Source organism: Conger conger, chromosome 14 (genome assembly GCF_963514075.1).
Source record: "Conger conger chromosome 14, fConCon1.1, whole genome shotgun sequence".
Taxonomy (NCBI): Eukaryota; Metazoa; Chordata; class Actinopteri; order Anguilliformes; family Congridae; genus Conger; species Conger conger.
Window position 1 is genome coordinate 24024148 of NC_083773.1, and position 12585 is coordinate 24036732.

General features: G+C 44.0%; 1 protein-coding gene across 1 annotated transcript; it reads left to right on the plus strand.

Annotated features, from left to right (window-relative positions):
* The first annotated feature begins 1406 nt into the window (after window positions 1-1406).
* her9 (hairy-related 9) lies at window positions 1407-3413 on the plus strand. Its single transcript, XM_061220155.1, has 4 exons — window positions 1407-1750; window positions 1873-1968; window positions 2077-2164; window positions 2469-3413. Exons 1-4 carry the CDS (start codon window positions 1643-1645, stop codon window positions 3056-3058), a joined length of 882 nt encoding a protein of 293 aa, XP_061076139.1. The 5' UTR covers window positions 1407-1642; the 3' UTR covers window positions 3059-3413.
* The last annotated feature ends 9172 nt before the right edge of the window (window positions 3414-12585 follow it).

Consider the following 12585-nt stretch of genomic DNA (forward strand, 5'->3'; position numbering starts at 1 on the left):
TGAAATCAATGCATACATTCAATTTCAAAATACAACTTACAAATGCCGATGCTGTTTATTTTGACATTCCCGTTTAAGTACAGCAATGTAAATGCATAACTTGAGGCCAGTGTCGTGTATCGATTTCTCGATATCAATCAGGTTCACGACAAGAACATTGTTATTAATAATATTATTATTCACTTAAAAATACGAGCGTGTCTCCTAACATTCAATGAGTCTTGACAACTAATTTATCTTTAAAACAGTATCATCCATTTGGCTAGGTGATCCACGGTCGCCAGGCTCGACACAAGCGTCCGTGCGTAAACTATCAAAAGTTATCTTCCGTAAACTTTTTGAAAACGAACGTTTTCCTGTTTGCAGGGTCAATGCAATCTACCCGACTGTTTACAAAAATCAGGCTAACACGAAGACTCGTTGTTTACACAACGAAATTATGAGGTGCTCCTGTTAGATATGGAGGAGTGGTTTTCCCAGGCTCCGAGCGGGAGAGGGTGTATTCCTGCAATGAGCGCAGTCCCGTCCCTCTGCAGTCCGGGCGCACTGCTCCGGCACGTGCTATGCGGAGGCAGGAGTGCACTGAACGAGCGCTCACAGTGGGCTGGCACGCGGACAGATGTTCCCCCACTCATCCATGCCTCCCTCCCTCGCTGCGATGATTGACAGCTGGAGGTTTACCCGGCCAATCAGAGTGTAAGAAGATGAATTAGCTTACAGTTATCGGCTGTCATTGGTTTCGTGCGTGCTACTGCAAAGCCTTAGTTTGAGGTAGGAAGCACACATTATAATTTCCAGACTGGCATAAATTGCTTCTTAATGGTTTTACTTTAGGCTTAAACACTATTTCTCCGCAGTTGTATTTTTTTTAAACAAACATAAGCTACGCTACAGTAGCTCTAAATCGCTTGCTCTATATAAGCGTAATTGCCGAAATATCCCCAAACTCACCTCTGCAAAATTCCACAACATACAGTGTTTCATCAGTGTAATACAATTACACTTATTTGAAACTTAATTACTTGCAGACTATATTCACACACGAGCTTAAATTTGGGTGTGAAGAAAATTCAGTGTTTAAGGGGTAAATTCTTGCGGGCAAAAAAAAAGTTAGTAACAAACAGCCACTACATTCCCCCAATAGTCCTTATCGCTCCACAACCTGCCGGGCCGCGCTCACTGCTTTGTTGTTTGTACCTCCAGGGCTGATTGAGCAGCGCGTGACTGACAGCCCGCGGGGGTGTTGTCCAATCATCGGTCTGCCCCGCGCCCAAAGGGTGAGTCTGCACGCCTATTGGCTGCAGCGAGTGTGGGAAAGAATGCAGAGAAGGTTTCACACGAACTGGGAGCAGGCGGACCAGCTATAAATATCACGGGCGTGTGGCACTTTGAGTCGACTTGCGCACGGCGTCCTAGCAACACACGCGTTTAAATAAGCGAATAGATGTGATCTAGCTGATCAGAGTGACTTGCCCGCCGCTCTGTACTTGTCATCATAGGATCCTAGCCAAAGTCTTTCCTCATCTGCTGTCAGACTAGATTCATAAGCAGCGTCCAACTGTCCTGAGATTTGACATTATTTCTCCTCGAATCCGAAGGATATTTTGCACCGGTTTGTACGCTGAGAGAATATAACTGCAAAATGCCAGCTGATACCATGGAGAAAACCACCGCATCTCCGGTAGCTGGTGCCCCGGCTAGTGGAGCTCACACACCGGACAAACCAAAAAGTGCCAGTGAACACAGAAAGGTAACATACTTTTCCAAACTGGCTAACAGCGAACAATGTTTGGTAGCCTAATATTCAGTGTTTAACATTGTTATTGTATGTTCCATTTTAAAACATTAATTGTCATGCCATTTGTTTTGCAGTCCTCGAAGCCAATAATGGAGAAACGGCGTAGAGCAAGAATAAATGAAAGCCTTGGGCAACTGAAGACTCTCATCCTGGATGCACTTAAGAAAGATGTAAGTTGTGTGCCAATAATAAAAACAACAATTACGCTATCATTGACATTAAACAGATCGTTGCTACATAGGTCCTATTTACTAACTTTTGATGATCATTGTTTTCAGAGTTCCAGACATTCAAAGTTGGAGAAAGCAGACATCTTGGAGATGACAGTAAAGCACCTGCGGAATTTGCAGCGAGTGCAGATGACTGGTAGGTACCCAGCACCACGCGCCTCTCCTCGGCGAAAACGTGCGCTTTATCAGTGACATGTCTTGGGCCTAAAACAACCTTTAGTCGTAGGTCTATGTCATAATAATTCCCTGATTTGGTAGCAAATATATAAAGTAATAAGTAAAATAATCCATCCCCAAATTAGACCTCTTGTTTAATATAAATGTATTTCAGTTTTAACATATATCGCGTTTGAGGCTAATATTCTTTACCGATTAACCTAAATGTCTGCTGGTTCATCCCGAAGGTTACATCGATTAATATCTTCTTCCTCTTTCTCCAGGCGCTCTGACAGCCGACACAACAGTCCTCAGCAAATACCGTGCAGGATTCAACGAGTGCATGAATGAGGTGACCCGCTTCTTGACCAGTTGTGAGGGGGTGAACACGGAGGTCAAGTCTCGGCTCCTGAACCACCTGTCCGGCTGCATGGGACAGATGATTGCCATGAACTACCCACCATCATCGGCGCAGCAGCAAGCGCACCTTGCTCAGCCTCTACACGTGCAGTTGCCTTCTGCTGCCACTGTGCCAATCAACGGTGTCTCCATGCCTTGTAAACTGAGTCCCTCCGAGGCAGTGTCACCGAAGGTGTACGGTGGTTTTCAGCTGGTGCCAGCCAGTGACGGACAGTTCGCCTTTATCATCCCCAACCCGGCTTTCGCTTCGGCGACTACACCCGTTATCCCTCTCTACGCCAATACAAATGTACCCGTCGCTCTCAGCTCAAATTCCATCCACACCACATCGGCAACTACCATGGTTTCCCCGATTCAGGGCATGACTTCTTTCGCTGGCGTTTCAAAGGCCGTGAGCCCGATGAGCGTCAGTGTTGGCGCGGACAGTAATGAGTCTGTTTGGAGGCCGTGGTGAATGGATTTTGGGGAAAAGGTGAAGGCTTGAAAGAAAAAAGGAAATACTTTAGCGACTTTTCATAAAGGAGAAATGAGTTCCGTTTTAAGGGACGTTACTGACCCTTGTTCGAATATTTACTGGCTGATTCCAGGTTTTGGGATGTTGGTAATACATGTTTTTTTTTTATTATTGAAAATGTTTATAGCCCATTGATTTCATTTATATTGTTTTAAATAAGGTTTTATATAAAGAAATATCGATCACTGCTCAATGCCAAAGCTGTTTTATATTGCTTGTTAGTTCCTGTTCACGAAGCTTCAACTTGTGAGGTTTTGGTTTGGAAATAATAAAGATTTTGGAAACTACTGTGAAATGGTTTGTGCTTGAAATTGAGATGTGCAACATAATGCAAATTAGCTGTTTAATATTGTATGCTGTAGATTCTACGAACTAGGCTATGAAGAATGAGAAATGCGTTGCCTACTTATGGCTTTTTATAAGTTGGCTATACAAGATTCTATTTATTTAAACAGTGTTTAAAAGTGGCCCACTCTACCTATTTTGCTGATAAATAATGAAGCCAATAGTATGTTTTTCAAAAATATTAGAGGTATGCTATTAACTGTGCATGAGCATCCTGAAGAATTTTGCAGCCGTAGAATTTTTCTGCTACCCCGCGCGCAATGTGGAGTTCCTCAGAATAAGGGAATAAAACAGGCGATATCTTGGCATGAAGTTTAACTTGTTTTAGATTCCGATGTCTATGCCAAATATTTGCACCTAGCATAGGCTATACCACACACTATTTCCAAATGTCAGGCAGGCTGAATGTTATATAGATAGGAGACTGTTCTTGTGATACTAGAGTACCTAGACGTAAAGCTTGGAACTTGGTAAAGCTGGCTGGATTTAGAAGTTTTTATTTACAGCACGCGTATTCCCTTTAGTATAAACCCCCTTCCTCTCTTTATCCGCCTCTTCTTCCATTTTCCTGTATATTTATCCCTGGGATGTAAGTTTATCTTTCCCTTGCGTCCGGAACCGGGGGTCGTGTTGCCGGGACTGTCGGCATGACGCTCCTCGTGTGCCAGCCACTTGCAGTCGCCGGGCCTCACCGTCTCCGGGGTTGGGTTACATTCAGTCAACTGCAGGTCTTGGGTATCAAAGCTTCTCACAGCGCAATGCATTCCACGAACAGGGTGCGCTGAACTACCTGTCGAACTAAATCCTTCAAGATTACCAAAATGTGGAGACGTGGGTTTAACACTTTTAACAAATAAACAAAATAAACATGTCTGTCCAAAGTGCAAAATTAAATTTAAAGAAAATAGTATATCGTGAGGCTAAATGGCTAAATATCTGTGCTAGGATAGGCCTACCTCACTTATCAAACTAGCCACAGCATTAATTTACACCATGCTGCCGGCCATGAGTAGGCTAGGCTAACATTTTATATGTTAGTCCAGTTACGTCAGCTAATTATGCTTGACTACACGCCCAACGCTTATTTTTACATTTAGTTACATTTCAACGTGTTAACTGGCAACTGGCTTCGTTTGAACAAGGCGAATTTAGAATATTATCCACCAAAAGCATGGCTACAAAGAGTTTATGGTATCTGTAGGCCTAGTAAAGGCTAGAACGCACAAGATAAGTAGAGACGATCACATAACGTCTGTGTTTACATCGTAGCCGAGGCTACTTTAGTTGCCGTTTTTTTAGGAATCCCTATTTTCTAAAAAAAAAAAAAAAAACGTTCAGTAGGCTGATGGATGGCACGAGCCTGCAAATCGTAAAAAGCCTCCATTTGCACAGGCGTCCCTGGAACACTAGTTGGCAGTGTAGGGGCCCTGTGGCTGGTCCTTCCACGCTGCGTGTCTATGTTAATATTTCAGAGATGCCTGTGTTGTGCTGAGGTCGTGAGAACCGAGCGAACCAGACTGCTTGCGGTCGGGCACTGAGCCAGTCAGTAAATCCCCGCTGGCAGCACGGGTCGTGCATTGGCCGCAGCAGTGCTCTCGGGAGGTGAGGAGGCGCACGCGCGCGGCCGGCGAGGAGTCAGCCCGGAGTCTAATTACAGCAGTCTCTGCAGTGACTGAACTTCATGACAGACAATCACACTGTAGCTACACCGTCAGACCCGTCTATTAAGCCTACTAGAAACAACGCATAGCCCACTAAGCTATTGTTTTGCTCCATGTGAAATCGAAATTAATAAAAAGATTTTTATAGCGACTAGACTCCAGATCTAAAGCATAGAAAATTGTTAGGAAATCACATTTTTCATAGTAAACCGTTATTTTCCTAGTGTCACCAAGGCATCAGTTTGCATGTACTTTGATTTCCATGTTCTGTTGCAACACTGTCCCCAGACTAGATTTAGGCTAATTCATGTCTGTTAATCTACCACATCAGCCAGGGTCGCTCAGCTTCGTGGGCAACATGTGTTTGTCATTCATTCACTTGTGCACATCGGTCTTGCGCTCAAGCAGCTAACTAGTTTGAGGGGAAATTGAGGCATATGGCCGCGGGCGTTTTTCTCATTAGCAAGAGTTCAATGAGGTCCATTTATTTGAGATGGTAGTCCGTTCTTGTGGAGGTCAGGGTCGCGAGCTCTGAGCTGGCTAATTAGATCTCGTGCTTTCATTCCCGAGCACTCAACAAGCGGGCAATACAGGCGTGAAACACGGAGGCGGAGGCAATACCAAAACACTCCTCCACCATTCTGTTCTTTGGGTTATATGCAAAGTTTAGATATTCTCTTTCAGTTTTTCAGCAGCAATAGTTTGAATAATTCGCCGTTATGATCCGTATTGCAAAACAAACCAAATACAGCTAAGGTGTAGGCTATAATTTATTATTGAATGTATTAATAGGTAATGCATGTCTCTGCAAATAAAGAACTGGCATATGTTATTCATTATTCGTCTTGTCAGTCAGCATATAATAGGAAGTAATCTTAACCATACATTTATTTGTGTTGTCCTGGAAGATTTTGAATGTAATGTTGACATAGTCATTTAAGACTCTTTACATTTTCCCTTTAAATGATTCAGAATCCATCATGGAAACAGCAGGGATTTTGCAGAAGTTGGGATATGGGGAAAAAGCTCCCCAAAAACTCACATGGAAATTCATATGTAGAGGTACTTCCCACTTCCCAAAAAGGACCCATACCCACCTATTTTCTTAATCTCTACCCAACAATCTACTTTTTTTGCAATATATCTCTATGAATGATGAAAAAGGAAAACACTTTTATCCTTTTATTCCTCAAAAATAGAAAACTGTATAAATAAGATTTTTTTTAACGACTGAAATAATTGAGAAGTATGCCTCAAAACATTTGAACACTCTAAGGTGACAATTATGCTCAAGATCTCCATTTTCAAAGTTTTCTTCAGGCAATACGATACGCATTATCTGTTTTGACCACAAGGAGGTATTGCACCGCAGTGCCTCAAAGCTTTAGGAAGTTAATTTTGAGATTTACGATCTTGGCTTCAGCAGATATGTCAATTACTGTAAAATTGTTGCTCTGCAAAACACATATATCAGATGAAGAATGAACTATGAACTATGAGTCAGAATATATTGTTTTATTCTTGGTTGCAGAAATAAAATAATTCACAGAAGTATATCAGCATGACAAATAAGATACTGGTATTTTCACATTAGTGTTGATCTCATATGATTTGATGCCCATCCTCACTGACGTAGTTCTAAATTAGCTGTGGTCAAGGGATCCATTCACAAGGGTAGAAGGACATTCCCAGCATGTCTGAGTAGAGACAGGGAAGAGATTAGAGACAGGGAAGAGGGTAGGGGAATGGGAGTGGAATGGTGGAATGGGAAATGGGGTGAGGGGATTTCAGAGAAGAAACTGAGAGACACCACCTTCAGCTGCACCTGTTTCCACAGAGAGAGGGGGATGGTGTGTGTGTGTGTGTGTGTGTGTGGGAGGGGGGGTTGTGGGTGGGTTGAGATTAAGTTTGGCTCTTTATTTTCAGTATTTAAACTGGCGCATGGGTACACAATTTAGGTTGAGTAATATTACTGAAAGCTTGTTTTTTTCTCTCACTGATTTTGACACAAACCATGAACGTATCTCCTAACTAGTCAGTGGTAATTTCTCTCTTTAACTCTCAGTTAGACTGGAGCCGTCGAGCTTGAAGAAAGTCCCATTGGGCTGTTTTTGTGAGCCCTAGAGCTTTAAGGGTTTTAAAGCAGAGAGCTCAGAGGGCTTCACCCGCGATGCGTCTACTCAGGAGTGGTGACAGCAGTCGCACGTGTCCATAGTGAGGTGACAACACTAATGGGTTTCAGTCTAAACCAGCTACTTGGACATTTGCAGCTTTCCAAACTCTTTTTTTTTTTTTCTTCCTCCACAAGTAGTGAATTATGAGACGCCGGTCTATCACTCCTTCTGGTATTTATAGCCGCGCAGCGCCTATCCCGCGGAGCGCAGCGGACGCGGCGGAGGGGAGACGTGTGGGCACATGCCGGGCTGGTGCGCCGGCCACGATCCGGTGTCACGGGCCGAGGGTGTGGTGCTCTGGCAGAGCTCGGTGTCACCTGTCTGAGGCGCATATTTCTGGGGGTGAGGTTTCACTTTTCACTGGGCTCTCCGGTTTCAGCACGGCGGCCGCACCGGGTTTAAGCCCCCGCGAATGGCGTAGATTCCGCCGGGAAAAGTAAAGGCTCCTCTCGCAGGTCAAAGGTCTCACTAAGCATTTATGCACTTCAGCCGCTGAATGGCCTCTGGAGAGATGGCGCTCCATTTAGTACTAATTTTATTTATGTATTTACCTCTCTGGGGGATCATTGTCTCCCCTACCGGAGCAGTCAGCTGTTGGTCATCTATTTTTAGCGGCAGGTCAGAATTTGTTTTTGAAAGTAAATACTTGAAAATAATAAAACAAGTAATAGAGTGGATCCATGGTCACTGTTAATATATTTACAAGGGAGGGACCTACAGAGCTGTTGCATATATTTCTGTATTGTATTGTAAGGTTTATGTTAAAAAAAAAACATTATTCGTTTTTGTTGAACTAGTGTGAAGAATATATCTAGTAATCTTCTGTTTCTTGCTGTTATTTGTAGAAGTAGTCATACTGTTTATGTTGTTATTGGTAGCTGACATACTGCAAACATATATAGAATATTTTACTGTTGTTGTTGTTACTGGTAGGTAACTGTTACTGGGGTTTTCAGTTTGAATATTACCTATTTATGAAATACATATGTGCATACCGGCGGCACAGATGGTGCAGTGGGTAGCACTGCCGCCTCACAGCAAGGAGGTCCTGGGTTCGAATCCCCGTCGGCCGGGGCCTCTCTGTGCGGAGTTTGCATGTTCTCCCCATGTCTGCGTGGGTTTCCTCCGGGTACTCTGGTTTCCTCCCACAGTCCAAAGACATGCAGGTTAGGCTGATTGGAGAGTCTAAATTGCCCATAGGTATGAGTGTGTGAGTGAATGGTGTGTGTGCCCTGCGATGGACTGGTGACCTGTCCAGGGTGTATTCCTGCCTTTCGCCCAATGTATGCTGGGATAGGCTCCAGCCCCCCTGCGACCCTGTTCAGGATAAGCGGGTTAAGATAATGGATGGATGGATATGTGCATACCAAAGGAGTTCATTTGACCTAGTAGTGGTAATGGTTTCCTATGGTTACAATGCACATTTTCTGACTGCTGAGCCACATTATACTGTAGGAAGGGAACTGGCAATACAATATAGCTTTGAAATGAAATGGTTTACATGAATGTTCACTGCTATTTGAAAAACTCATGTTATATAGATCCCTGTCAAACATTTTACATTTAATTAAATTCCCTGCACTGCTAATAGCTTTTATTAATTCAAATATTGTCAAATATTTTCAGTGTTCTGTAAATAATTGGTATCTGATATTTAGAATCATCACGTGTGCAGCTGCAGTCATTCAATCAACAAGGGTCCCTGTTTCATGTTGCCCTGCTAACTGAAGCCCTGTTTCATGTTGCCATGCTAGCTGAAGCCCTGTTTCATGTTGCCATGCTAGCTGAAGCCCTGTTTCATGTTGCCATGCTAGCTGAAGCCCTGTTTCATGTTGCCATGTTAGCTGAAGCCCTGTTTCATGTTGCCATGTTAGCTGAAGCCCTGTTTCATGGTGCCCTGCTAACTGAAGCACTGTTTCATGTTACCCTGATAACTGAAGCCCTGTTACATGGTGCTGTGGTAACTGAAGCCCTGTTTCACGGTGCCCTGCTAACTGGAGCCCTGTTTCATAGTGCCCTGCTTACTGAAGCCCTGTTTCATGTTGCCCTGCTAACTGAAGCCCTGTTTCATGTTTCCCTGCTAACTGAAGCCCTGTTTCATAGTGCCCTGCTAACTGGAGCCCTGTTTCATAGTGCCCTGCTTACTGAAGCCCTGTTTCATGTTGCCCTGCTAACTGAAGCCCTGTTTCATGTTTCTCTGCTAACTGAAGCCCTGTTTCATGGTGCCCTGCTAACTGGAGCCCTGTTTCGTAGTGCCCTGCTTACTGAAGCCCTGTTTCATGTTGCCCTGCTAACTGAAGCCCTGTTTCATGTTTCCCTGCAAACTGAAGCCCTGTTTCATAGTGCCCTGCTAACTGAAGCCCTGTTTCATGGTGCCCTGGTAACTGAAGCCCTGTTACATTGTGCCCTGCTAACTGAAGGCCCCCATCTCATGGTGATACTGTGCCAAGTGATTTGATTCTGAACCAAGTGGCATGTCACTGCACAAAGGATTAGCACTTTCGTTGGCTACACCATCAGGGAGGTCCAATAATTGATAAGAAGCTACACAATCTAAAATATAGTACAATGCGAAGTCAAATTAAAAGACACGTTATCTGTAATTTGTAGTGTGTTCTTGTAGTGTCTCCTTCTGCACTGTTTGCATGTTGCTCACTTAACATGGAACCACCGCCTATTCTTTTGTGTTCTGTGTGTTTGGAGCAGCTTATGCAGTTGTAGTTCTGTGTATATCTTGAGTTTATCCTTGATAAACCATTAAAGACCATTTGGCTTTTTATTTGATTATATTAAAACTATCCTCAGGATCACAGGTCAGCGTTCTCTGAAATCGAAAGCTTGAAATTTTGCTGTGAGCCATTTCGTGATGGTACCATTTAAACTGTTTGGTTGTTTAACAAAGGCGAGTTGAAAACGTCTTTTCTGTGTGGTTCAGTGGCTGGGTGCAGATAAGGGCTCTTTAGACACAGAGGAAGCCGGGCCAGACCTCCGCTGGCTGCTCCTGGGGGCTTGTGGGGGTTCTGGGGCCATGGGTGTGTTCAGCTATCCCACCTCACGCCTGGCTGCGTGCCCCTGGATGGGACACCGGAGGGGGAGTTAGGACAGAGGGGGCCCTCTCACAAGAGGATTAGGTGATTTCCCTTTATACAAATCCAGGGACTTAACCATGGCCCCCAGGGGACCGCTGAACTTGTGAATGGTTGAGTGCTGATCTCCAACCCTCAAAGTCTTTTCTTTCTTTTCTTTTCAGGAGGGGGCAGGGGATCGGGGACGCTGAGAGATAGATAGAGAGAGGGGAGAGAGAGATGGAGAAAGAGAGAGATAGAGTGAGAGGGAGAGAGAAAAAGAGGAGAGAGAAATGGAGAAAGAGCGAAAGAGAAATAGAGACCGCCAGAAGAGTTTGGGCTTTTGTCAAAATAACATATGGACTCCCAAGTGCTTGTGCATTCATGCACAACCAGGCCATTTCGTTGGTAGCATTTCAGAAGTGTTAGTCAGAGGTGCAAGTCAAAGTCATTAAAGTTTCCATGGATGGGTTCTTTAGTTCTTGGGCCATTGGTGTGGCAAAGTGTTGTCCAGTCTAAGACCGGGAGTTTTAGATCTTCCATTTATGGTTGTGAAGAGGCCTCTGCTTCAGAATGCCCTCTAAATTCTTTCCACGTGACACCAAAAGTGCAGTTTATAATGTGGGACTTTGTTCAAGAGGAGTAGTCAGATGTGGGTGTGGGTCTAAGTGACGTCTCAGGCTAATGATGTCACTTCGACCCTCAGTGAACTTCCCTGAGTGAATCAGGCTCCAGTGAAACACTAATGGACACATGCCTTACCTCTCCATTTGATCAGTCAGGTGGAGAAACCTCCACTTTGGCAAAATACTTGGGTTTAGAGTGTGAGTGTGTGCATGAATGTACACTTCATGCTAGGAGAGTGCTCGTGAAGTAGAAAATGTTATTGTAGGAAACAAATTTTACCTTTTGGTTGACACTAGAAGGAATAGCAATTTTGGGGCCTCTCAAAGAGTGCGAAGGGCCATTACCCTGCCTCCTTAAAGTGATATGTACATTATTTATTTATGTACTTTTTGTATATTGTATATTTTTGCTTTAAACCTCAAACCCGCAAAAGCCCCCGATTCCATCCATTGAAAGGTCACAGCCCTGTGCTGAATCCAGATGGGCTCGCAAGTTCACTTAAAGGGGAAAAGACCAAATCTAAATCTTTACACATGAAATGGCACAGAATAGAATAGACTACAGAATTATTTATTGATGTCACATGGAGAAATTTAACCTGCCCCCAGCAGCAGAGGAACTGATTTAATATACTATGTAATCAACATAGACATAAAATGAATATAGACAACACAGAATATTTGTGGCAGGTAACTTACTTTGTGCAGCCTGGTTATAGACCCCGTCCTGTTACTTTCCAAACCAGTTTGAAGAATTTTCATTGGTCAGCAGGTACTCAGTCCTGCTCACCAGCTCTGTGACCCCCCCCCCCCCCCCCCCCATCAGAAGCCGAGATGAGTTGGAGGGTACGTGAGACAGTGTGACATGGTAGTAATGAGTTTAAAAGGCTCACGTTCCCACAATGAGGATGCGGCCATGTGGCGCATTGTTCTCGTACAGGATGTCCTGGTGCCTGGCCCGGCCCTGACGGACAGCAGCGCCAGACTTTTTGAGGGCAGAAGATCTCTGCTGCGACTACCAATCCACTATGCCAAATGTTAATAACCTTCCAGAAGTGGGTCGCTGTTTTTAATCCTGGCAGTTTTCTGTCCCTGTCAATGTCAATAGAGACATTTTGTTTCTCTATCTTCCCTATCACCATGTTCCCCCACTGTTGCCGTCAGTAACAGAAGGTATTCATACCCCCCGAACTCCCCATTCTCTAGTTTACTTCTCATTGTGATGCAGCTAGAAGGTAAACTCAACTTCTCTGTATGTAAAATATCACGCAGTGTGTCCCCCCACCTGGTTGGTATACTGCTCACATTTTTAGGCAGGAAAAGTTGTAAGAGTCAATAAACAAATGACCGCACTCCAAACAAAGCAAACACAGTTGCGTACGCACAGTGGCTTCTGTCCTGTTTGTGTCCTGCCTCTCGGATGCAGTTTTCTAGCACATGGTGCTAGTGGTTATTGCTAGTCTTCACTCTCTTTTTTTAAGAGATCCCTTTCAAATTTGCCATTCTATCCTATCCTCTTTTTTTGCCTTGTAGGGTCAAAATGAGGCTTAACATGTATTTAGTTTCACATTGATGAAATCGCATCTCTTAGCTGCT